The sequence below is a fragment of the Cibotium barometz genome, chromosome 12 (genome assembly GCF_041138505.1).
Source record: "Cibotium barometz isolate CiBa-2024 chromosome 12, ASM4113850v1, whole genome shotgun sequence".
Lineage (NCBI taxonomy): Eukaryota > Viridiplantae > Streptophyta > Polypodiopsida > Cyatheales > Cibotiaceae > Cibotium > Cibotium barometz.
Genome location: NC_141057.1, coordinates 10813021 through 10840410, shown reverse-complemented (window position 1 = coordinate 10840410; position 27390 = coordinate 10813021). Strand labels below are relative to the sequence as shown.

Sequence of the window (27390 nt, the reverse complement as noted above, 5' to 3'; positions counted from 1 at the left end):
AACATTCTTCTATTTTTTAGTTTTATGCCAATATATTTTATTCCTTTTTTTTTAGCTTGAAATTTTGGGGACCACTCTTACAAAAAAGATCCGTGTTACATGGATCTAGAATCCAAGCACTCTCATTAGCTAGCCTTATATTATTTTAATGGGATCTAAAAGGGCCCATTTGGAGACCGAATTTCCCCTAATGTAAATTATAAAAGACAAGAATTGTGTTTATTAGTTTGATTACCCATGATGATGAATGGGTTCCCAAAGCATCATGCACACGTGGATGAAGTGTAATATAATGGGAATGACCCCTAGCATTGTCTATAAGGTTGCACACATGTTTAAGTGCACAACTACATCATAATAAAGATTATATACGTGATGGATTAAAGACAGTCTACTCCAACATGCGTTTCCATGAGTAAATATAAGAACATGGGTGCAAAGTTTCTTTTGAATAATACACAAGATGATATGGATGTTCTTGCATACAATTAATTATATATGAAGTTGCAGAGGGATGTGATATGCATATGTAAATGTATATATACGTGGGTGATGTAGGTATTTATATAGAGTCATGGCGTTGACATAGAGAGGTGGACATATGAAGGATTCAGTATGCCATAAATGATAACTCATATAAGAGGGAGAAAATCCTTAACACTGTGTTGTATGCCTTAATGATGTGATCCATTCTATGAGAATAATTATTTGAGATGATGATTGGAATGATTGGATATACATGATCCTCATCATATGCACATACATAAGATATGAGGAATGATGATGTATGCGACTTAATGATGTGATCCATTCTATGAAAATAATGATTTGAGATGACGATTGGAATGATTGGATATGCATGATCCTCATCATATGCACATAAATATAAGATGTAAGGAATAATGATGTATGCGATGAATATGTTAACCCTAGGGGATGATGCTAAGATTATGCATCTTGTTATTTTAGGTTAAATTGCTTAAGGATTTATCCCCTTACATTTGTTTATGATAATTTTTGGTACTATAGTACATGGGGATATGAAGCAAGGCGTCCTTAAGCATGATTAAGAATAAATTTAAGGCATGATTTCATATTATATGGATAGTGTATATGGATGCATGAACTTAAGAGAATAAGGCCAGTTAACTTTAGAATAATAAGGCTATTTTGGGAGCTCAATTTTAAGAGATATACTTAGAACCTATAGAGGTCCATGTAAATGATATTCCCTTGTGACTGCAACTGGTTTTCTCTATGAGAACATCAGACCTAATGTTAGTAAATTCTTCTATAAGTAGACTAGGCCATAAGGCCATGATTAGAGAGTTTAAACACAAGGATTCTTTGTAATTAACCCAAGAGCAAAGGAGTTAATTGTATTAACTTCCAACCATAGGAGCTAAAGAGATAAGCTCCTTGTAAACATAAGGGTAGAATCACTAAAACTAAGATTGGGCATCTAGAGAGAGAAAGAAAAAGAAAGTAGCCTAGATAAAAACACTTAAGTTACTCCTAGTATATTCACACTCTAGTAAAACATAGATCAATTGAGCATGATCTTCTTAAGAATGTGTATAGGTTAAGAAAGGCTTATGGAAGTTAAGCAAAGAAGATTAATCACAACTACTCCTATGTGAGACCTTAGTAAAAAGAGATAACTAAAGCAACCCTAGAATTTTTACTAAGCATGGGTCCTAATAATAAGAAATCTGCTAGAACTTCATGTGGAGAAGATTGAGACCTAGGTATCTAAAGGTAGAAATCTTAGTTTAGAAATTTTATTATACCTTCCTTAGTATTCTAGGCTAAACAAAACAAGAGTGCTATTTGAAAGAGGTTGAATCTACTTAACCTTAGGAAATTATTTCTATGATTAAAGTTCTCAACATAAGGTAAGACTATGTGAGCTATGTGATCTTTAGGTAGTCTAATCTCTTATGGTTTAAGGGAATTTCACCTAGGAGGGCATGAATTGATGGTATCTAAGGTTGGAGTTAGTCTTGAGAGAAAGACATATGATCATGGCAAAGATCCTTAGTGCTCTTCATGTTAATAATTCAATTACAAGATCACTGGAGTATTGTGGAATGTTTCACGGAATATAAGCTTAAAGATTAGTAACTCTGAAAAATGTTATGGACCTAAACTTGGATTAAGTGTCTTGTTAATTAAGGATTGCCTTAATTTTACCTAAATGGGTAGGAATTGATGGTATCTAAGGTAGGAGTTAGTCTTGAGAGAAAGACATATTATCATGGCAAAGATCCTTAGTGCTCTTTATGTTAATAGTTCTATTACAAAATTGCTGGAGTATTGTGGAATGTTTCAGGGGATATAAGCTTAAAGAAACCAAAAAGATTAGATGGAATATAGTCCCTTGTTATGTGATTGAGAAACTGTGAAGATATCCTTAGAAGAGGGATAACCTTGGAAAAGATTAAGGTAATCTTGATAGACCCTTAAATAAATTAAGATAATTATAACTAAATTGAATCATGTGGATCACAGTAGAGACTCACCAAAAGGGATGTTATTGTGTCCGATTTGTGATAGTTTACTTGGTATAATTGTGGATAAATCGATTGATGAAAGTGCTCAATGAATTGTGTTATTGTAGCACATAGTAAGTATGATATGTTGTGAACTCTAATAATAATTGGGTAATTCCCAAGTGATATGGAAGGGTAATTCCCCGGTTATGAGAATATTGAACTCAAATGGGTGATGCTCAAGTGACTTGGAAGGGTAATTTCTAGGCTACAATGGTTATGTTCATGATGTTTTCTTTTGTTAAGTGTATTTTGTAATAGATTTAAGCAAACCAAGTTAACAATATAAATTGTAACGCTAAAATTACGAATTATTTTAAGAGGTGGGTGTAATACTAAAATTATGAATTTTTTAAAGACATGGGTGTGCTTATATATGTTGAAGTGTTCTCACGATACTCAAGTGTCTAGGGGGCTTGGGAGTAAAACCCCATGTCCCCGGATACAAACAATAATCTTTAATTGAAACACCAAATCCATAGATCCAGTGGTCAAGCAAAAGGCTAGATGGAACTAGTCTAAGTAGAAAAGGATCTCCCACTGGAAAGTGGGCGGTAGAGGGGACTCAAGTTTATGGTGGGTAATTTCCGAATTGAGACCAAATTGTATTATAGAATGAAAAACTTGGGGTAGAAAAGCTAGGTTAAGAATTATTTTAAAAAGAATAGAGAAGTTGGCTTCATAATTGAGGAGTCGACGTTATGTTGAGCCTTAGAGGATCCCCACATGATGGGGCATGCTTGTGAGAATTATGAAGAGAAACACGTTATGGAATCATACACATTTCCTTGTGCAAGGATTGTTTCAATTAGATATTGGATAGCCAAGGATTGTTTCAATCAGATATTGGAAAGCCAAGCATTGGGACATTGTGATATGAGGCCCCGAGTGAGTTACTTTACCCTTAGTTTAGTTTTTGCTGCAATATTATTGTGTATATAAAGGGGTAGGAGTCTCACATGCCATACCTCTACCAATTAGAATCAAGTATTGCCTTGATGTACTCCTACCCTCACATGTTGTCATTTTTATTTCTAAACTTGGACTGTCCTCAACATTCTTCCCACATTATAGAATGCCCCTACATAAGGATTATAGGCATGCATCGTGGCTTGTCTACAAGAATTCTTCTTTTCACACTTCCATAATTGTGCTTCATAAAAGCCCACAACGATTTGTGAGTTCTCCTAATGAGTGTATCACAATTAAATAGAGCAACAACCACATTGCACCATGCATACTTGGTACGCAGGGATATTCATGAAGAATAGACAAAATCCCCCCCCCCTTTTCTTTATTATGCACATTACATAAAGTACCCTAAACATCACTCCTTGTCATCACTTGCACATGTTCTACTTCTGCACCTTGATGAATGGATGATACTTCTACATCTTGGTGAAGAATTTTTGTTTTTCTCTCCTCATGAAGATTTTCCCTTGTTGCCTGAGCATGCGCTATGTCTCTACTCTGATGCACAAATGCAACTTCTGCATCTTGGTGCAAATTTGGCATTTCTCTTTGCTCATGAAGATCCCTTGTCACCCTTTGAGCACATGCTACTTGTTTGTCACATCGCAAAAAGATGCTACATATGAGTCGTGATGAACATTTATCATTTCTTCATCCTCATGAAGATCATCCCTTGTTAACATGTCATTAAATTCTTCTCTTTCAGTATAAGGACATATGCAAGTCCTATTTCATTGTGAGTATATATTCTCCCTTGTTATCATCATATGAATGGAATTCACAAAAAAGGTATATCCATGGCAATCTGTCTCGACGCTCATCCCTGTTCTAATCTCATTGCTAGTGACATAGTGTTATTTCTATCTTCTTGTCTATATCCAAGCAAGCTCCTTGCTTTCAAAGAAGTCATATTCCTAGCTCTCGTCGACTACTTTTACTAAGTTTTATTCTTATTGCTAATGGCAAACCATTATATTTATCTCCTTCCTAAAAAGACCTTGATGCATTTTTACTAATACGATTCTCATGTATCAACACATCAATACTAGAGAAAGAAATATTAGCATGCATTCCTTTTGAAAAAGCTCTATCCCTCGCAATATGTCGATGTTTATCCTTGCTAAGCTTTAACCTTATTACTATAGTTATGCCCAACATCTTGTCAATATATAGGTAAGCTCTTTGCTTTCAAAGAAGTTCTATTTGTAGCAATGTCTCAATGATTATGTCTACTAAGTTTTTATCTTATTGGTAATGGCTAAGCTTTGTGCTCATCTCCTTGATATCATCTTGATGAACTCTCCCCCATATCCCTAATATGCATCCCATGGATCGACACATTACCAGTGTTATAAGAAACATTATATAAAGCTACATTCAAGCAATGAGAAATATTTTCTTGAGAAACAGATACATTTTCTCTCTTAAGATTAGTTTTCTCTCTTAGTCTCTTATCCCTTGTAGCATTCAAGGAAATTGTTTGGAGAGGATGCCTCAAAGTACCTGATCTTACCATTTCTATGAAACACCTATTTTTGCATACTTTCAACTATCAGATTCTCTCTCTCTCTCTCTCTCTCTCTCTCTCATACTACACATCATCTAGCATGGCATGTATTACCACTTGTTACACTTCAATTAGCATGGCACATCATTTGCATAAACCACTTGTTACTCTTCGACCATGTGCAGTTGTCTAGTGTAGTCCACTTGTTACTCTTCGACCGTGTGCAGTTGTCTAGCGTCGTCCACTTGTTTCACTTTGACCACAAATAGTCGTCAAACATGGCACTGCTTGTTACACTTCAACAACAAGCATCCGTCAAGCATGGTCTTAAGCTATACCAATAACACTAGGTACCTAGTATTTAATGCGAGGTCACTCACAATACCAATTCACTAGCATGGGGGACTGACGTCCGACGTCCCTGTTGAGCTAAAGGGTGGACATTATGTAACACGCACGCACCATTGATTTTCATGGCAATGGTATGATGTTGGGGTGCATCTTGGTGGATAGGCTTGGTAATGTTGCTCAATGGATGTCAAGGAAGTGGTTGGCCAAGGATTTTGTATTGGAGAGGGATCGTCTCGATGATAAGATTATAATTTTCTTAAGAGGCAATTGTCTAGTGTGAGGCTTTGCAATTCCTTGGCAAGGTTCATTGAGGTTCGAGGAAGGATTTATCTTCATTTTGGGAAAAGAATGTCAATGTTGAGGATGAGACTTTAGTGTAAATGGCAACCGTTTGTGAGGGTTTAGAATCTCCCCCTTGCCATGTAAGGTACCACGTGTAACGAGGGTTTACTGTATTTTTGTTTTTTTCGAGCCGAAGTCAGAGACAAGCAAGCTCATTCTTAGACTTGAACATAAAAACAGACAAGCAAGCTCATTCTTAGACTTGAACATAAAAACGCTTTTGTCATTAACTTCATTGCCTCCGATCTTACATACGGTTTCACTACAAATAGATGGATTTTACAAGGTTACGTCTTTGAACGTGAATTGACTAAGAGCTATTTATTTTATTAAATCAAACTTGTACAATTATGAGAGCTCTCGAAATGCAACATCTGCTTCATGCCTCGAACTGGCGACTGTCAACGATGCGGTTACCGTCGTCATCGCGCCATCAGAATCGTGCCGTTCGCAGTGGCGCTCAGCCCCAGCCTAGCTCCAGCCCCAAGCATCCCTGGCTGTTGGTAGGCCTTGGCAACCCAGGGAAGCTGTATCAGGGTACCCGCCACAATGTCAGTCTCTCTCCCCCCCACGCGACTTCCTAAAATTGTTTAGAAAAGACATTCTGCTAGAAAAGTAAACGCTCCCTGGGCATGAACCCCTCTGTGATGTTTTTGCAGATTGGTTTTGAGATGATTGATGCCATAGCGGAGGCAGAAGGCATCAGGCTGAGCGTAAACCAACATAAAGCACTCGTGGGAAGGGGTATCATCACTTTCGCTTTTGGAATTTGCTCTTTGACATTTCGAGTTAGTAGTATAATTTATTTGTAGTTCTTTTCTTTTGGGCCCTGCATAGGAGAAATTGGTTCCTCACAAGTGCTGCTTGCCAAGCCGCAGACTTATGTCAACTTATCTGGAGAATCGGTAAGACTCTAGCTTGTCACCCGCATCCGTGCGTGCATGCGCGTGCGCGCACACACACACACATAATGTATATTCATATAATATTACAACAGGCAGCCTGTGAAGGGAGAAGAAGACATTAATCTGGTTGCAAGGTCTTGCTGTGATGTCATGCCTTTCTGGTTGTTGAAACTGACTGCTATAGATGAGTACTGCTCAAAGGACGTGGCAGAAATGAGGGTAGTCGGTACAGGTCTTGGCAGCAGTACTAGAACCCGGTGGAGATGATCATTTTCTGCACTCCAGTTTCAACCTTCTCCCGACAGTCCGCCGAGGGAATACCTCCATGCACCTTGGGACACCCAGTGACGTATGCTTTCTTCAGGTGCCTCTCGCTGGACTCCAGTCCCCTAGCGGAGGTGGTGGGACCTCTCATTGTGTGTGTTGTTCTCCACCACTCTCACCCTCTCACCTTTCCTTCACAAATGGTGGTGTGGTGGTTTTATCTTTCCCTTTGAGTGTTGTCCTCCCCAAATGGGAGTGGGACAGAACCTCAGTGGACAATGCTCTTAGGAGTGAGGCTATCGACTTCTTGCACATTCTGGATGACCTAAGGATACCAGAGGCTATCAGCCACACATGGTTGATAGCTGAGATGGATCTTGAGGCTTTTGAGGCATAGTTATGGAAAACATGGAAACCGAAACAGAAACGAAAACGGCAAATATGAGGGGGTCGAAAAGGGGAAATGCCACATGAGCAAGGGGGATGCAAAATAAGGGGGAGGGGAAAGAAGAAGAGGGATAGAAGAAGTACATGGAGATGCAAGAAAATACGAGAGTCTATGACCCTAAACTAGGGAAAAGGAGATTGGTGAGAAGAAATAACAAATGAGCAATTTATATTGCCTTGAAATTGGGGTTTTGCAAGGGAAATGAGAGGTGTTGTTGGGGAAACGGCACAAGGAAATGGGAAATGCTGAGACATGACGTTCGGAAAATGGAAATGGCCAAAACGGTTGAAATGCGTTTCGGATCTTTGGACCCCCCTAAAATTGCTGAAACAGCCCAAAAACCGAGAGTATTGGGAGTTCCCCACAACTATGCTTGGAGGTGGGTGAAGGTTGCAGTTTGATTATCTTATTGCGTTTCAGCTCTGCTATTGAGAAGGAGATTTTTAGGTACATTCACAACGATGTGCCAACATTAATGACGCACTCAATCCTACACGAGCGTGCCAAGTGGACCTTCTTGTCAACACGCATCCGTGCTCACCTTGAGCGATTTTGGGCCTGGATGGATTGTGACTTCCCCTTCCAAACTCTCTCCCAAAGCCTTGCATGGTGAGGAGAGGTATTTGAGGGCTCATAGTTTGTTCTTTTAGTTGTGTGGAGTGGTCTTTGGCCTGGAAGGTGCCATCTGCACGTAGTGCAAGATGGTAGTGTGTGAAGACCTTTAACAAATCCTCATCGTAGGCGACTAGTTGTTCTCATGATTTAAGAGCATTACTTGAAAATTGGGTAGTAGACTCTAGCACCATCATCTCAGGTAGAGCTAAGTGGGTATTGCTTTCACTTGGGGAGGACGTTGTGGGTGTCAACATTTATGCCCCAAATGAGGTGAGAGATCAGATTGACGGTTGGATATAGTTGCAACAGGATTTCCTCGAGCAGATTGCCTACCCATGTTGGGGGGGGGGGGGGGGGGGGTTTCACTATGAATGAGGCTCTAGAGGACGGTAGTGGTGGGAGCACACACACCAAAGAATGGAGTAGTGCCACCATGTGCGAGCTTCTTTTGGACCAAAGCCGGAGACAGGGTGACTAGGAATTTTTGCTTCGATAGGTCTACATTTCTATTGGGATGATGTTTACCGACTTTGTGGAGTAATGGGCTGGTGGCATTAGATCCCCTTGAGTCTACAGTATTGCGATTGATCTGTACTTCCTGCTCTTGGTTGACACACATATGGAGGAGGCCGCTTGTAGCACGTGAGGTGGTTCCATCGACTCTCCGGAGCTTCTTGATGACACCCTTCTCCTCCGAGGAGATTGCAGAGGCTTTGCAGGCGCTCCCGAGGGGCAAGTGCCTAGGTGAGGATGGGCTTTCGATTCCCATGCTCTTTCTTCGTCATTGGGAGCTCATGTAGGGCGTCTTCCGTGTGGCCTTCGATGAGATTATGATTTCCGGATCTATGCTAGAGAGATTGCTAGTGGGTTTGATTCATTTGATCCCCAAGGAGGGAGCTAACAAGCTGGAGATTCTATAACCCTCTTGGAGATTGCCTACAAAATCCTAGACAAAACCATCAGTTGTTGATTGTTGCTCTGCAACTCCAAATCCCAGATCCGATCCATGGTACATAGACAGGTTTTATCTAGGATAGGAGCATCCTCGATAATGTCTTAACCCTGTGGGAGGTCGTCCGCCACCATGGCCCATCTACGGTAACATGACTTAGCGATTCTCCTTTTGGATTTCAAGAAAGCCTACGACAGGGTGGATTGGGGCTTTCTTGAAGGGATTGTGTAGGATGGGTTTCCCCGCCACTTGGATCCGAGGTGTCTTTGCCCTCTACTCGGCTTCGCACAGATCCAGGGTGGTTGGGGCAATAGGTTTTCACTTTCTTGTTTAGTACGCGAGGGTTGTCCCCTTGTGCCCTTCCTCTTTTGTTGTGGAGGTAGTGAGCAATTTTTTAGCTTCTTATTAGGAGACTAGACTACAAGGCCTTAGTCTTCCTATGAGATCTTCGGAGGAGCTCCTTGATTTAGAGTTTGCAGATGACAATAGCTAATCTCCAAAGGTTTGCGGCTTTTGCTGGGCCTTAGGAGCACATGTCAACTGACACTAAATAGTGTGGATTTTGGGTTAGCTCATCCCCTACTTCGGGTTGGTGACTAGTTGAGTCCTTCCAGGGGATTCCAAGAGGTGCCCCAGTGCGTTACCAATGCGTTATCTTGGCTACCAAGTCGGGGTCGACATGTCACGTGCATCCCGCACTTTGATGCCACGTAGACATTTCTGTACAGAAGGTGCAGGACCTGGGATGGTGAACTGGTCCCATGTGAGCCCAGTCCGGGACGAGTCAGCCAGGGATCCATCTCAGTCGTCCGAGGTCAGGTGTGCATTGTCCTGCACATGAGTCCAAGGTCAGGTGTGCACTGTCCTGCACATGAAGCAGTTCCAGTCCGCGCTGTGAGTCTCCCTTTGGAATGATGTCAGATGTTCTGTGTATCTGGTTTGCAACTAGATGCCAGACCTCTGTAGGCATGTAGGTTTGCATGTAGAGATGGGGCCAGCCCATAGGGCTACCCCAGTGCGTAGATTTGCACTTGCACTCTTAGTGTGGGCATGGGGGGAGGTGTAGAACCACCCCCAAGGGGCCAGGAGGGCCCAAGCTGTGCCCACCAGCCATGGCTTGGGCTGGAAGGGCTGTCGGCCAGCCCTAGGGCTGCTGGACAGGCAGCCGACAGGGTTAGAAACCCTACCCAGCAAGTCGGCCAGGTGTAGGGGGCAGTCCCACACCCATGCGCATGGTGCCCAGCAGCTGGAAACTGTCCAGCAGGCAGGCGTAGAGTGGCCAGCATTTATTAAAGTGTGAAAGCATTTTATTGAATAAGACCGAGTCGTGGAGCTTCATGAAGCTGGCCGACTGGATGCAAAAGGGAGTATAAATACTCCAGCCAATAATCATTGAGATCATCTCATAATTCACCAAGTGCATCAAGCAAACAAGGGCCAGGACAGCCAAGAGGTTGCTAACGCAAAGGGGTGAAGGACTGAAGGTCAAGGGCAGGTTTTCCAGCCAAGAAAAGGTCAAGTTTCTGTATTTGTTTTCAGATTTACATCATTCTAATAAAGCAAATACACCATCCGTGGTGGGGGCCCTACAGAGGGTAATTGGGACCCAATACTGTGTCCTCTCCATCTCCCCCTTCTCTCTCTATTTTCTGCAGATCGTCTTTCAGTTTGTGCGTTAATTCCGTCGCGAAAAGAGTGCTGATTTCTGAGTTTTGAAGTACCGATCCTTCTCTGAAGCTTCCGCATATTACAATGGTATCAGAGCTCACTTCAAGGACAAAGATTCAGCAAAGAAAACCAGAAATTTTTTTTCGCTCGTGTGGTTGGTTTTTGGACGCCGGTGGACTACCCCTTTCGGAGTGACTCTTGTCCCTCGAAGGACGGTTGGTTTTTAGCCTCCGGAAGCCTCCGGAAGTCCCACACAGATAGTGGATGGTCAGATTGCGTTCCGGAAAGGAATTGCATTTTCCCGCTATGGCGAGTTTCGGCGACGAGAGAGAACCAAAACCATGGGACCAGAGTGCACCAGGCAGCCCAGCTAGGGCACCCGGCTTGAGTGTCACAGACATGTTCCAGCAGATGATGCGAGCAATCGCAGACCAGACAACCAAGTTGGATGAGCAGAAGGCGCGGATTTTGGCTCTGGAGGAGCGTTCTCGCTCTCCAGCGTCGCGTTTTCCATCTTCTCCTCCCTCTCCTTCCGTATCCCAGGTACCAGATCCTCGTCACAGGGACCCTCTCACGGGGTCATAGCCGCAGCCAAGCTCCTTGCTTGAGATGCAGATGCGTGCATTGGAGATTCGACAACGAGAAGACGACGCCATGCGACGAGTGGAACACGAGCGTTACCTCGGAGCTTTGGACGCCAGATTGACACCGGCGGCGCCCTCGAATCATTTTCCCGAGAAAATGAATTTCAGTAAGTATAATGGTAAACTCGATCCCACTACTCTTTATTCATGGTTACATCAATTTGAAGCTTACTTTGCCGCAGTTAGGAAAACAGATATTGACAAAGTGATCTTAGCTAGTTGGTACTTGGAAGGTGAGGCCATTCCTTGGTGGACTTAGTGGGCTCATGCCCACACCAGAGTAGGTATGGCAGCTTATGTGTGGGACGAGTTCGTCCGCGACCTTAAGCAGCGGTTTCTACCGCCCCACTACCTTGAGCGACTCGAAGACGAGTTCAGGGGAGCGCGTCAGAACCCGCAACCAGTCCTTCAGTTTGCCAATAAAATTTCGACCTTGTGTCTGCAATTAGGCTTATCTGATACGGACAAGAAAGGGCAGTTTTTGTATGGCCTGGACACGCAAATCCAATGGGAGGTGCGTATGTTTAGGCCAGTCACCTTTGAGGACGCACTCTCGCTTGCGCAGAGTGCAGAAATGAAACACAATGGTGGCAAGCCCAAGACTTCCCAGCCGGCTTCTCCCAAGGCTAACACCTCGGGGGGCAAAAGCCAGAACCAGACGGGGTCTTCCCCAGGACAGAGCCCGGGAGCCTCTGGCTCCAAGAACTCGAACAATGCGTCTAAGCTTACTCCAGACCAGAAAGCGGAGGCAGGCAAGACAGGTGGCAAGTTGAGTGCTGAGGAGCTTTCTCAGTACAAGAAGGAGGGTAGATGTTTCTTTTGTCACACAAAAGGACATACTTCTCGGGATTGTCCGAAGAAGCCTCCAAAGGCCGCCGCCGCCTCCACAGCTTCCGTGGTGAGCACAGCTCCCACACAGACCCCAGCAGCTACCCCTAGTTCTTCAACCCCCGGTGCTTCAGTTGGAGCAATAATTAGCCGGGAGCTCGGCCCATGACCAGGAGTATGAGCGCAACGAATTGCTCAAGTCCTTTGGCTACATAGGTGGCCAGAGAGTCGTCGTCTTGTTTGACAGCGGCAGCACGGAGGATGTGATCACGGAACAGGCCGCTAAGCGTGCCCGTTTCGAGTTGACTCCGGTGGACAAACAAGTTGAGGGTTTTAGCACAGGTATGACAACGAGCGTCAAGTATGAAGCTCTAGGTGCTAAGTTAGTGATTCAGGGCATAGAGTTTGTGCGTGACTTTATGGTTGCCCCTCTTGTAGGAGCAGACATAATTTTGGGTATCCAGTGGTTTCACAAGTTTCTTCCTGATGTCAAGTGGGACAAGCACACGTTCCAGATCGATCGGAATGTGTCAAACACCCCGGTGACCATTAAGTGTGAACCAGGTATTCCAAACTTTTCGCTCATAAGCCACTTGCAGGCTAAGCGAGCAGTCAGGAAAGGCGCACAGTGTGCGATGATTTACATCCAGACAGCCCAGACAGTGGCCAGTGCTTCCGAGAAGTACTCGGTTCTCCATGAAAAGTTCCAGAAGATTTTTCTTCGGGACAGTCTCCCTCCCCAGCTCCCCCCGTCCAGACCGGAGGATCACAAGATTGACCTCCTCCCAAGCTCGGAACCCCCGAGCAAGTTTCCGTATCGCCTTTCTAAGGCAATGGAATTGGAGTTGGACCGCCAACTCCAAGAATTGTTGCAAGCTGGCTTCATCTGTCCCAGCGTGTCGCCATTTGCAGCACCGATCTTGTTTGTCAAGAAGAAAGATGGGTCTTCTCGGTTGTGTGTCGATTATCGTGCACTCAACAAGCTGACTATCAAGAGCAGATTCCCGATGCCTCGAATTGACTATATTCTCGAGAGGCTGAATGGAGCTAAGGTGTTCTCCAAACTGGATTTAAAGAGTGGGTACCACCAGGTACGGATTGTAGAGGGGGACATCCCCAAGACAGCCTTCCATACAGAACGGGCCCACTATGAATTTGTGGTTATGCCATTTGGATTGACGAACGCCCAAGGTACATTTAACCGCATGATGATACGTATTTTCCGGGAGTTGATTGGAGAGAGTGTGTTCATATTTCTGGACGACATACTCATATTTTCAGCTACAGTTGAGCAGCATGACATTGATGTGGAGAAAGTCCTTAAGTTGCTGGAAAGCAACGAGCTCTATGTCAATGAAAAGAAGTCAGAATTTTATCTGTTCCAGGTACATTACTTGGGATATATAATTAGTGCTGAAGGCATTCGACTTGATCCGGCTAAAGTGGCCGAGATTGTTAACTGGGAAGTACCTCAGACCGCTTATGACATTAGATCATTTGTGGGTATATGCCAGGCATATTCCACCCACATTGACAAGTTTTCTGATCTCTCGGCAGACCTCACCGATCTGCTAAAGGGAGTGAAGACAAGAAGGCAAAAGATTCGAATGACTCCACGAGCGTTGGAGGCATTCCAGAACCTCAAGGTGGCTTTATCAGAAGCGCCTTGTTTAGCCCTTGCCTCGTGGGATGAACCATTTCAAGTGATCACCGATGCGAGTAACATCGCAATTGGAGGTGTATTGCAACAGAATGGTCATCCGGTAGCTTACATGTCTCGTAAGTTACTGCCCGCCGAAAAGAACTACTCAGTCTATGATCGTGAACTCCTAGCAGTTATACAGGCCTTGAAACATTGGAAACATTTCCTGTATGGCCGTGACTTCGAGGTTCGCACTGACCATCAGGCATTGCACTGGATTCAGACGATGCCAAGTGCACAGTGGAGTGATCGACAACACCGCTGGAGTCAGATATTCCAGCAGTTCGGTGGTATGATTGAGTACCTTCCAGGAAAGGCCAATCCAGTGGCCGATGCTTTGAGCAGGAAGGGACAAGTATCTGCGATTTAGACCACTAGACTTGACCTTGTTGGTACAAGACTAGAAGACATGAAGCACACGTACGCGGATTCCGAGGAATTCGGTACACAGTGGGAACAGGCATTGGATGCCACAGGACCATGCCATTTTCTGATACGCGATGGTTGGCTTTTCTACAAAGGCCGACTATGTGTCATGAAATCATTCCGGGCAGCTCTTCTCCATGATGCCCATGACGCCATTACAGGTGGTCATAGGGGCATGAATTCGACTCTGGAGAAATTAGAACGGCAATACTATTGGCCAAAGATGAGGCGTGATGTGTTTACATATGTACATCGCTGTGACATTTGTCAAAAGGTGAAAGCTCCTCGTGGAAAGAAGATAGGGTTGTTACAGCCTTTGCCAATTCCTGAGGGTCCTTTCCAGGACATTTCGATGGACTTTGTTACAAATCTGCCTCCCAGTCCGAGTAAGCGTAATACACAGTGTTTAACTATTGTTGATAGGTTCAGCAAATTTGTTATGCTTATTCCTTGCAGGGCCAATGTGACCGCCGAGGATGTTGCCCAGCTATTCATTCGGCATTGGTACCCGATTGGTGGGATTCCTAGGACCATAGTGTCAGACCGAGATGCCAAGTTTACCAGTCATTTTTGGAGGGCATTGTTTGATAATTTTGGTACTAAGTTGAATTTTTCCAGTGCATTCCACCCACAGACAGATGGCCAGACAGAGATATACAACCAGTTGGCCTTTGATGTGCTGAAGTGTTATGTCCACGATCAGCAAGGTAAGTGGGAATCGTTTTTGCCTTTAGTTCAAGCTGTTTTGAATGACTCTTTTTCTTCAGCTATTGGTAGGACTCCATATGAGGCAGCGTTTGGAAGGCCTTTCCAGTCGTTGTTAACCAGGACTTCGCCTTCAGTACCGGAGGCGAACAGAGTGACGGAGTCTTACCAGGAGATCCTAGAGTCCGTTAAAGACAGATTGGCTAAAGCGCAAGAGGCCTATGCTCGACAGGCCAATAAAGACCGAAGGGACATGAAGTTTTCAGAAGGGGATTGGGTGTATCTTTGGATTATGAAGCAAAGATTGAAGCAGGTGGGCAAGCGATGCCCAAAGTTGTCTTTCAGGAGCTTCGGACCATTTCCCATCCGGAAAAAGATTAATGAGGTGTCTATGCAGTTAAAGCTACCTCCGAGTTGAACTATGCATGATGTATTTCATGTCAGTTGGTTAAAGCCATATGCAGGTCCACCCCCTTCAGAGGTCAAAGACGAAGCGGAACCAGACATTATTGATGAAGCAGAAGTAATGGTTCCAGAACAGATCCTTCTGCACCGTTTCAAGCATGGCTCAGGCCGAAGACTACGACAGTTTCTCACGAAGTTTCAGGACCGAGGAACTCATGAAGCGGTATGGCTCGACAAAGAATTTTTCGAAGACTATCCGGCATTATTGACGGATTATTTGGAGGCTATGCAGCTTCCGTCAAGTTAAGCAGAAGGGGATGTCACGTGCATCCCGCACTTGGATGCCACGTAGACATTTCTGTACAGAAGGTGCAGGACCTGGGATGGTGAACTGGTCCCATATGAGCCCAGTCCGGGACGAGTCAGCCAGGGATCCATCTCAGTCGTCCGAGGTCAGGTGTGCATTGTCCTGCACATGAGTCCAAGGTCAGGTGTGCACTGTCCTGCACATGAAGCAGTGCCAGTCCGCGCTGTGAGTCTCCCTCTGGAATGATGTCAGATGTTCTGTGTATCTGGTTTGCAACTGGATGCCAGACCTCTGTAGGCATGTAGGTTTGCATGTAGAGATGGGGCCAGCCCATAGGGCTACCCCAGTGCGAAGATTTGCACTTGCACTCTTAGTGTGGGCATGGGGGAGGTGTAGAACCACCCCCAAGGGGCCAGGAGGGCCCAAGCTGTGCCCACCAGCCATGGCTTGGGCTGGAAGGGCTGTCGGCCAGCCCTAGGGCTGCTGGACAGGCAGCCGACAGGGTTAGAAACCCTACCCAGCAAGTCGGCCAGGTGTAGGGGGCAGTCCCACACCCATGCGCATGGTGCCCAGCAGCCTGGAAATTGTCGAGCAGGCAGGCGTAGAGTGGCCAGCATTTATTAAAGTGTGAAAGCATTTTATTGAATAAGACCGAGTCGTGGAGCTTCATGAAGCTGGCCGACTGGATGCAAAAGGGAGTATAAATACTCCAGCCAATAATCATTGAGATCATCTCATAATTCACCAAGTGCATCAAGCAAACAAGGGCCAGGACAGCCAAGAGGTTGCTAACGCAAAGGGGTGAAGGACTGAAGGTCAAGGGCAGGTTTTCCAGCCAAGAAAAGGTCAAGTTTCTGTATTTGTTTTCAGATTTACATCATTCTAATAAAGCAAATACACCATCCGTGGTGGGGGCCCTACAGAGGGTAATTGGGACCCAATACTGTGTCCTCTCCATCTCCCCCTTCTCTCTCTATTTTCTGCACATCGTCTTTCAGTTTGTGCGTTAATTCCGTCGCGAAAAGAGTGCTGATTTCTGAGTTTTGAAGTACCGATCCTTCTCCGAAGCTTCCGCATATTACACGACATCACCTTAGAGTAGTAGCTTGCCCTGCTTCTTCTGAGCATTTGGAAGAAGCATCTATATTGGAGCACGACCATGCGCTCACTTGTTACCTTGGTCCTTCTCGCTAACATGTGGTACGTTGCCTCTTGCTAGGCCTTTTCCAAGGCGTGAATTGGCCACGTACAGTGGTTGATATGTAACTTCTTGTAACAAGCCCACAAAACCTATCTTGCCAAGAATCATGTAACACAGTCCAACACAAGATTAGGGTTAGCCAAACATAAAGAGTGCATGATAGCTCACCACCCAACCATAGGGCTAAGGCTCCACACCATAGATACATGCCAGTCAGCCCTGGCGTCCCATACCGCCAGTGCTTGCCCACAGGGGCCCTCCACAAGACTATCTATGCTCTGCCATGTTTGTGGGAGGAATAGAAACTCTGATCCAGCCACAGACGTGTTAGAGTGCACTGCACAACTGACTACCTGTCACGTGCATCCCACACTTGGATGCCACGTCGGCATATCTGTACAGAAGGTGCAGGACCTGGGATCGTAAACTGGTCCCATGTGAGCCTAGTCCGGGAGGAGTCAGCCAGGGATCCATCTCAGTCGTCCAAGGTCAGGTGTGCATTGTCCTGCACAAGAGTCCAAGGTCAGCTGTGCACTGTCCTGCACATGAAAGAGTGCCAGTCCGCGCTGTGAGTCTCCCTCTGGAATGATGTCAGTGATTCTGTGTATCTGGTATGGTACCGGATGCCAGATCACTGTGTAGTTAGTTAGGGTTTGCGTTTAGAACAAGGGGTCAGCCCATAGGGCTACCCCAAGTCTTAGTGTGGGCATGGGGATGGTGTGAAACCACCCCCATGAGGGCCAGGAAGGCCCTGGCTGTACCCACCAGCCATGGGTAGGCCATGGAGGGCTGTAGGACAGCCCTAGGGGCAGGCCAGGGGTGGTACTGGTTATCCAGCCCTAGGTGGGGTGTAGGGCAAGTATGGGGCAGCCCATACAGGCTGCCCAGCCTCCAGAACAGAGTGTAATCAGTGCCCAGCCTCCCAGGCAGCAGGCGCACAGTGCCCAACCACTTTTATCCATGCGCATAGGTGCCCAGGAATAGGAATGTGAGTTAATTCTGTTTTATTCAGTCGTGGACTGAATATATGACAGCCGACTGCGATAATACTGGCCGACTGCTACACTGGAGTAGTATAAATACCAAGGCCCAGATCCATTTGTGTTATCTCATATTTCACCAAGTGCTCAAGCAATCCAAGGGGCCAAGACAGCCAAGGGCTTGCTAATGCAAAGGGGTGAAGGATTGAAGGTCAAGGGCAGGGATTTCTCAGCCAAGAAAGGTCAAGATTTCTGTATTTTCTTTTCAGATTTACATCATTCTAATAAAGCAAATACACCATCCGTGGTGGGGGCCCTACAAAGGGTATTTGGGACCCAATACTGTGTCCTCTCCTCTCTCCCTCTCTCTCTCTCTCTATTTTGTGCACATCTTCATTCAATTTTGTCCGTTAATTCCGTCGCGAAAAGAGTGCTGATTTTTGAGCATTGAAGTTACCGATCATCTCTGAAGCTTCCGCATGTTACAGTGGTATCAGAGCCTACTTCAAGTGCAAAGATTCAGCAAAGAAACCAGAATTTTTTTCGCTCGTGTGGTTGGTTTTTAGACCCCAGTGGACTACCCCTTTCGGAGTGACTCCTGTCCCTCGACGAATGACGGTTGGTTTTCAGCCTCCGGAAGCCTCCAGACGTCTCCCACACACATAGTGGATGGTCAGATTGCGCTCCGGAAAGGAAGTGCGTTTTCCTGCTATGGCGAGCTTCGACGATGAGAGAGACCAAGAACCATGGGACCAGAGTGCACCAGGGAGCCCAGCTAGAGCACCAAGCTTGAGTGTTACAGATATGTTCTAGCAGATGATGCGAGCAATCGCAGACTAGACGACCAAGTTGGAAGAGCAGAAGGCGCAGATTGCAGCTCTGGAAGAACGTACCCGTTCCCCAGCGTCGCGTTTTCCATCTCCTCCTCCCTCTCCTTCCGTATCCTAGATTCCAGATCCTCGACACAGGGAACCTCTCGTAGAGTCACGACCGCAACCGAGCTGTTTGCTTGAGTTGCAGATGCGTGCATTGGAGATCCGACAAGGAGAAGACGAAGCCATGTGACGCGTGGAGCACGAGCGTCACCTAGCAATATTGGACGCCAGATTGACATCTGCGGCACCCTCGAATCATTTTCCCGAGAAAATGAACTTCAGTAAGTATAATGGTAAACTACAACTCTTTATTCATGGTTGCATCAGTTTGAAGCTTACTTTGCTGCAGTTAGAAAGACAGATACTGATAGAGTGATCTTAGCCAGTTGGTACTTGGAAGAAGGTGAGGCCATTCCTTGGTGGACTCAGTGGACTCACGCCCACACCAGATTAGGTATGGCAGCTTATGTGTGGGACGAGTTTGTCCGCGATCTTAAGCAGCGGTTTCTACCGCTCCACTACCTTGAGCGAATCGAAGACCAGTTCAGGGGAGCGCGTCAGAACGTGCAACGAGTCCTTCAGTTTGCCAATAGAATTTCGACTTTATGTTTGCAATTAGGCTTATTTGATTCGGACAAGAAAGGGCAGTTTTTGTATGGTCTTGACACGCAAATCCAATGGGAGGTGCGTAGCTTACTCCAGACCAAAAAGCGGAGGCAGGCAAGACAAGTGGCAAGTTGAGTGTTGAGCAGCTTTCTCAGTACAAGAAGGAGGGTAGATGTTTCTTTTGTCATACAAAAGGACATACTTCTCGGGAGTGTCCTAAGAAGCCTCCAAAGCCCGCCGCCGCCGCCTCCACAGCTTCCGTGGTGAGCACAGCTCCCACACAGACCCCAGTGGCTGCCCCTAGTTCTTCAAACCCCGGTGCTTCAGTCGGAGCAATTATTAGCCGGGAGCTCGAAGATAAGCTGAAGGGCGTCTATGACCAGGAGTATGAGCGCAACGAATTGCTCAAGTCCTTTGGCTACAGAGGTGGCCAGACAGTCGTTGTCTTGTTTGACAGTGGTAACACGGAGGATGTGATCATGGAACAGGCCGCTAGGTGTGCCCGTTTCGACCTGACTTCGGTGGACAAGCAGGTTGAGGATTTTAGCACAGGCATGACAACGAGCGTCAAGTATGAAGCTCTAGGTGCTAAGTTAGTTATTGAGGGCATAGAATTTGTGCGTGATTTTATGGTTGCCCCTCTTGTAGGAGCAGACATAATTTTGGATATTCAGTGGTTTCACAAGTTTCTTCCAGATGTCAAGTGGGACAAGCACACGTTCCAGATTAATCGGAATGTGTCAAACGCCCCAGTGACCATTAAGTGTGAGCTAGGGATTCCGAACTTTCCACTCATAAGCCACTTGCAGGCTAAGCGAGTAGTTAGGAAAGGCGCACAGTGTGCGATGATATACATCCAGACAGGCCAGACGGTGGCCAGTGCTTCCGAGAAATACTCGGCTAAAGTTCCAGAAGATTTTTCCTTCGGGATAGCCTCCCTCCCCAGCTCCCCTCGTCCAGATCGGAGCACCACAAGATTGACCACCTCCCAGGCTCGGAACCCCCGAGCAAGTTTCTGTATCGCCTTTCCAAGGCAATGAAATTGGAGTTGGACCGCCAACTCCAAGAATTGTTGCAATCTGGCTTTATTCGCCCCAGTGTGTCGCCATTTGCAACACCGATCTTATTTGTCAAGAAGAAAGATGGGTCTTCTCGTTTGTGTGTCGATTATCGTGCACTCAACAAGCTGACTATCAAGAGCAGATTCCCGATGCCTCGAATAGATTATATTCTCGAGAGGTTGAATGGAGCAAAGGTGTTCTCGAAACTTGATTTAAAGAGTGGGTACCACCAAGTGAGGATTGTGGAGGGGGACATCCCCAAGACAGCCTTCCGTATGGAACGGCCCACTATGAATTTGTGGTCATGCCATTTGGCTTGACGAACGCTCCAGCTCCATTTAACCGCATGATGATGCGTGTTTTTCGGGATTTGATTGGAAAGTGTGTGTTCATATTTCTGGACGACATATTGGTATTTTCAGCTACGGTTGAGCAGCATGACATTGATGTGGAGAAAGTCCTTAAGTTGCTGGAAGCAATTCATAAGAAATGAAGCTCAACGGGGGCAAGTCCAAGCAGTCATCACAGTCCAGTACTAAACCCCAACAGGGGAAGGGTAATTCGTCTTCTAAAGACACTAAGACAGACAACAGTCCTAGCTCTAATTCAGGGGGTAAGGAATCCAAGCCTAAGAAGACCCTTGAGGAAAAGGCTCAAGCAGGCATCACTGGAGGCTATCTTCCTCCAGAAGAGCAAAGACAGTATCAGTCAGAAAATCGATGTTTTTTTTGTCATACCATTGGGCATGGTAAGAAGGATTGTCCGAAAAGGCAAACGGAGCAAGCCTCCAAAGAGCCTTTTGCCACAGTTGCCGTAGTATCCCCCGCTCCTCCAGACCCGCCTGCTACCACCAATGCAGTTCAGATCTTACCTTCTATGCATTCTATGCTATCCGTGGTACTTGATGCTAAGCAGAAGGACGAGGCAACAACCACACACAAAAGCCTGATCCGAGCTTATGGCTCTGCCAAGGGCCGACAATTCATAATCCTTATTGACATGGGCAGTTTTGAGGACGCCATCTCTCCCCAGTTAGCTACCAACATGAGTTGTACCTTAGTGCCCTATCATTTGGAGGTAGACGGGTTTACACCTGGTCTCCGCACCTACATATCTCAACAGGCACAACAGTTTTCTTTTCAAGTTCAAAAGGCCTCATTCCAGCGAGATTTCATTGTCTCTCCTCTTTATTCCCAGCCGGCTTCTCCCAAGGCTACGGCCTCGGGGGGCAAAGGCCAGAACCAGACGGGGTCTTCCCCAGGACAGAGCCCGAGAGCCTTTGGCTCCAAGAACTCGAACAATGCGTCGAAGCTTACTCCAGACCAAAAGCGGTGGCAGGCAAGACAAGTGGCAAGTTGAGTGCTGAGGAGCTTTCTCAGTACAAGGAGGGTAGATGTTTCTTTTGTCATACAAAAGGACATACTTCTCGGGATTTTCCTAAGAAGCCTCCAAAGCCCGCCGCTGCTGCCTCCACAGCTTCCGTGGGGTGAGGACAGCTCCCACACAGACCCCAGTGGCTGCCCCTAGTTCTTCAAACCCCGGTGCTTCAGTCGGAGCAATTATTAGCCGGGAGCTTGAAGATAAGCTGAAGGGCGCCCATGACCAGGAGTATGAGCGCAATGAATTGCTCAAGTCCTTTGGCTACAGAGGTGGCCAGACAGTCGTCGTCTTCTTTGACAGCGGCAACACGGAGGATGTGATCATGGAACAGGCCGCTAGGTGTGCCCGTTTCGACCTGACTTCGGTGGACAAGCAGGTTGAGGGTTTTAGCACAGGCATGACAACGAGCGTCAAGTATGAAGCTCTAGGTGCTAAGTTAGTTATTCAGGGCATAGAATTTGTGTGTGATTTTATGGTTGCCCCTCTTGTAGGAGCAGACATAATTTTGGATATTCAGTGGTTTCACAAGTTTCTTCCAGATGTCAAGTGGGACAAGCACACGTTCTAGATTAATCGGAATGTGTCAAACGCCCCAGTGGCCATTAAGTGTGAGCTAGGGATTCCGAACTTTCCACTCATAAGCCACTTGCAGGCTAAGCGAGCAGTCAGGAAAGGCACACAGTGTGCGATGATATACATCCAGACAGCCCAGACGGTGGCCAGTGCTTCCGAGAAATACTCGGCTCTCCATGAAAAGTTCCAGAATATTTTTCTTCGGGACAGCCTCCCTCCCCAGCTCCCCTCGTCTAGATCGGAGCACCACAAGATTGACCACCTCCCAGGCTCGGAACCCTCGAGCAAGTTTCCGTATCGCCTTTCCAAGGCAATGAAATTGGAGTTGGACCGCCAACTCCAAGAATTGTTGCAATCTGGCTTCATTCGCCCCAGTGTCGCCATTTGCAGCACTGATCCTATTTGTCAAGAAGAAAGATGGGTCTTCCCGTCTGTGTGTCGATTATCGTGCACTCAACAAGCTGACTATCAAGAGCAGATTCCCGATGCCTCGAATAGATTATATTCTCGAGAGGTTGAATGGAGTAAAGGTGTTCTCGAAACTTGATTTAAAGAGTGGGTACCACCAAGTGAGGATTGTGGAGGGGGACATCCCCAAGACAGCCTTCCGTATGGAACGGATTCGAATGACTCCACGAGCGTTGGAGGCATTCGAATGCTATCTGTATGCTGAAACGCTGATGTACTGATGCTGAACTGATGCTCTCCTTGTTGCCTCGGAAGGAAACGCTGAGGAGATGGATGATCTATGAACTGAAGTGTGATCATTCATCAGTTAATCAATTTATTCATCAGTTTAATGTTCATTTTCCTTTGTCTACGGTCACAGACCCTCAAGACAAAGTCCACTTAGCGGCTCCCCATCTCACTGGTGAGGCAGTCACTTGGTGGCAGCATTGGTCTAGTATTCATACAGACCAGGCCAGAGGTGTCACAGCCTTTGACTGGGACATCTTTGTCCATGACTTGAAGACCGGATTTCTCCCGTCCGAGTACATGACCGGTCTGAAAGACGAGTTCTATGGACTCAGACAGAACGGATCCCCAGTGCTTCAGTTTTCCGGTAAGGTTATTACTTTAGCACAACAGTTAGGGTTATCTAAGCAGGCTAAGATGGAGCAATTCATTCGTGGATTGGACTCTACATTCGGTTCACAGTTCGTAACTTTGAACCAAGTACATGTGACCGGGCCCTGACTCTCGCTCAGAATGAAGAAATGAAGCTCAACGGGGGCAAGTCCAAGCAGTCATCACAGTCCAGTACTAAACCCCAACAGGGGAAGGGTAATTCGTCTTCTAAAGACACTAAGACAGACAACAATCCTAGCTCTAGTTCAGGGGGTAAGGAATCCTAGCCTAAGAAGACCCTTGAGGAAAAGGCTCAAGCAGGCATCACTGGAGGCTATCTTCCTCCAGAAGAGCAAAGATAGTATCAGTCAGAAAATCGATGTTTTTTTTGTCATACCATTGGGCATGGTAAGAAGGATTGTCCAAAAAGGCAAACGGAGCAAGCCTCCAAAGAGCCTTTTGCCACAGTTGCCGTAGTATCCCCCGCTCCTCCAGACCCGCCTGCTACCACCAATGCAGTTCAGATCTTACCTTCTATGCATTCTATGCTATCCGTGGTACTTGATGCTAAGCAGGAGGACGAGGCAACAACCACACACAAAAGCCTGATCCGAGCTTATGGCTTTGCCAAGGGCCGACAGTTCATAATCCTTATTGACATGGGTAGTTTTGAGGACGCCATCTCTCCCCAGTTGGCTACCAACATGAGTTGTACCTTAGTGCCCTATCATTTGGAGGTAGACGGGTTTACACCTGGTCTCCGCACCTACATATCTCAACAGGCACAACAGTTTTCTTTTCAAGTTCAAAAGGCCTCATTCCAGCGAGATTTCATTGTCTCTCCTCTCTTGGGATGTGACATGATCTTAGGAATCCAGTGGTTTCGTCAGTATGAACCTATTCCCAATGGGGGGCAAGACACCTTTATTATCTCTAAAGGTTTTCCTGAGCCTATCATGATTCGGGGCAATAGGAGCATTCTTGGCGTTCCTATGATTTCTCATCTCCAGGCCCGACGAGCTATGTGCAAGGGAGCAGCAGAAGGAGCATTGATTTATGCTTAGACAGCTTCTATCTCATCGATAACCTTTGTCTCATCTTCTTCAGTCCCTCAGTTGGCAGATCTCCTTTCTCATTCAGACTTTTTTAAGGATGATCTCCTACCCAGTATCCCACAGTTAGCAGAACCTCCTAGCAAGTTTCCCTCTTGTCTTTCCAAGACTTTCAAGGGCAAGCTAGAACAGCAGTCAGTTCTCAAACATTTGAAACATGTTCCTTATAGACATATTTTCAGAGTCACCACAGACCACCAAGCACTTAAGTGGCTCCCGATGATGCCAAGTGCCCAGTGGAGTGCTCAGCACAGTAGACAAGGTCAGCTCTTCCAACAAGTTGGAGGAATGATTAAGTACATCCCTGGTCAGCATAACCCAGTAGAGCAGATGTTCTTAGTAGAAAGACCAGCATCCAGACCAGTCCGGAGTCTACCATTTTCAACATCCTTGGAAAAGACTTAAATAGCATAAAAGATCAGTATGTCAATTCCGCAGAGTTTGGTACTCAACCCAGTTTGGCCCTCAATTTTGAGCGTGGCCATTATTCAGTTCACAGAAAGACATGTAAGTTTAGACGAGATATCCACTTCAAGGAAGGGGATTGGGTCTATCAGTGCATCATGAAACAAAGATTGAAACAAGTGGGCAAACATTGTCCCAAGCTTTCATTCCGTAGTTTTGGTCCTTTTCCAGTAGTCAAAAAGTTAAGTGATGTCTCCATGAAGTTAAAGTTGCCTACCAGTTGGACAATGCGTGATGTTTTCCATGTTTCTTGGCTAAAACCATATGTTGGTCCAGAAGTGTTTGATGTTTCAGATGAACAGCAGCTAGACGTGGTAGACGAAGCAGAAGTTATTGAGCCTGAGCAGATCCTTCTTTATCGATGGACGCATGGTTCCGGTCGACGGATACGTCATTTCTATACGAAATTCTGAGATCGAGGCACCCATGAAGCCGTATGGCTAGACGAGGAGTTCTTCCAAGAGTACCCCCAGTTGTTGGCGGACTACTTGGAAGCCATGAACTTGCCGCCAAGCTAAGCAGGAGGGAATGTCACATGCACTCTGCACTCAGTGCATGGTGACAAGATGGCTCATCATCAGCAGTGCAACAGTTGTACAGTATTAGAACCTAGTAGGATGATATTTGTCGTACGCCGTGACCCCATTGTACATCCTCAGTCTAGGATAAGTCAGGCACGAGCTACGTAGGTCATTCCTCAGCCTTAGCGGGTCAGTCAGTCAGTCAAGTCCCTTAACCCACTTGGAGAGAATCATTCATGCATGTAGAGTCAGTTGAAGCCTTAGGGTTTGCATCAGAAAGCACTCTGCATCCTGCATAATATGCATTCATATGCCTGTGCATCATTTAGAACATCCCAGAAGCCTTAGGGAATTTACTAGGATTTATTTGGTATTTTTCCATATTTTTTGGTATTTATTTAGCATTTATTGTCATTTATAAATATAAACTTTTTTAAATAAATGACCAGCCAACTTGACCAGCCTCTAGTTAGTATAAATAGGCTTGCATAGAGGGCTTAGTTTCTCATTTAGTCTTCAGTGTGCTAAGAGCTTTCCTCCTCAGCCCTAGGAGTTCCCTTGCCTTCAGCACTAGACTAGTCTCATCCAGCCCTTGGAGTGCTTGAGTTTGCTTCAGCCAACCTTGGTTCTCCAACGCATGCATCTTCAGCAGCCCTACAGCCATAAGCGCATCAGATCAGCCCCAAATCAGCATAAGATACTTGCCTTTTTTTGCATGTGAACAGTTGCTTGCTTTCAGCATCTATTCAGGCCAGAATTCAGTCTACAGCCCTGCGTTTTCTGTCCAGCATCAGCATTCAGCCTGCGTTTCAGTCCAGCATCATCCCTACAGGTCTGCGTTTCAGTCTACAGCAATTCTCAGCCCTGAATCATCAGTTTACATCAGTATCCTGCCTTCAGTACATCATCCAGTCATACACCAGCCCTTTGGTGAAGGTAACATAGCATTCATAAGCATTTACAGCATTCTAACATAGCTTAGAACAGTCCACCATCTTCTTTTCTCAGCCTCAGGTGTGCAGCCCTTCCTCATGCCCTTGGGAAGAGTGCATAGGCTCGAGATCAGTTCATCGAGGTGTTTCTAAAGTCGTGTACACTTCAGCCAGCTTATGATCCTCCGAGATCTTGCGTTTGGCTTATCTACAGTCCAGAGTCATTCTCTCTAAAGAAAAAAAGCAAATACTATCTCGTTATCAGGATAGGGGGCCCTTCAGTGGGTAATTCGGGACCCAATCTGGTGTACAGTTCTCATATCCCTCTCTCTCATATCTCTTTAAAGTTTGAAGTATTAAAGTGGATTGCTAAACTCACGAAACTCAGGATACAGAAGACGGTGTGAGCATTTGTGTGACAGGATCTTCCAATACAAAGACTTCCGCTGCATATCACAACTGCTATGCAAGCCATGTGCAACCCTATATGTTGTGCAAGAATGCAAATGGATGGGCTACTAATGCATGCCTAAGGGAAAATCCCTAAGGATGGCTTGCAAGATTTTGAGATCTAGGTTTAACTGTGCTAAAGCGATTAACATGATGTCTGACTGAATGACTGATGGAATGAAAATGATCTAAGGCTGGTTATCCTGTAACGCTCTGATACCAATGTGACGTGTGGGATTGACCGTCGTAAACACAACCTTAGGCTTACTAAACTTCACTTAATGATGTTTAAGAGAGAGACAAATAGTGTTAATGCAATGCAATGCAGCTATATTAGATGAATGGGTTTACAATGAGATCTAAATAGATCTATGATGCTGTCCTAGATGGAGATCCTTTTTGGGATGAGAGGGATGGGCTGAATGCTGATGATGAGGACTGTTCCTTGCTCCAATGCTGAGGTCCACCCTTTGATGCCGGCTTCCCTCTATGTAGGAGGTAGGAATGATGAACTATATGCTGAATATGCTGCCTATGGTGCTGAATATGCTGATTTGATGACTATATGCTGGA

The 27390-nt window shown here is 45.8% G+C and overlaps 1 protein-coding gene across 2 annotated transcripts in view; it reads left to right on the top strand.

Moving 5' to 3' along the window:
* The first annotated feature begins 5976 nt into the window (after nucleotides 1–5976).
* LOC147633047 (peptidyl-tRNA hydrolase, mitochondrial-like) overlaps nucleotides 5977–27390 on the top strand; it is a 76161-nt gene continuing 54747 nt past the window's right edge. The window contains exons 1-3 of one of the 2 annotated variants that reach the window (XM_086806045.1): nucleotides 5977–6275; nucleotides 6384–6468; nucleotides 6562–6629. In XM_086806045.1, the coding sequence (XP_086662171.1) occupies nucleotides 6075–6275; nucleotides 6384–6468; nucleotides 6562–6629 (354 nt within the window). In that variant the 5' untranslated portion in view covers nucleotides 5977–6074. The remainder of the gene's footprint in view (nucleotides 6276–6383; nucleotides 6469–6561; nucleotides 6630–27390) is intronic. The other variant, XM_086806046.1, reaches the window with a different exon arrangement.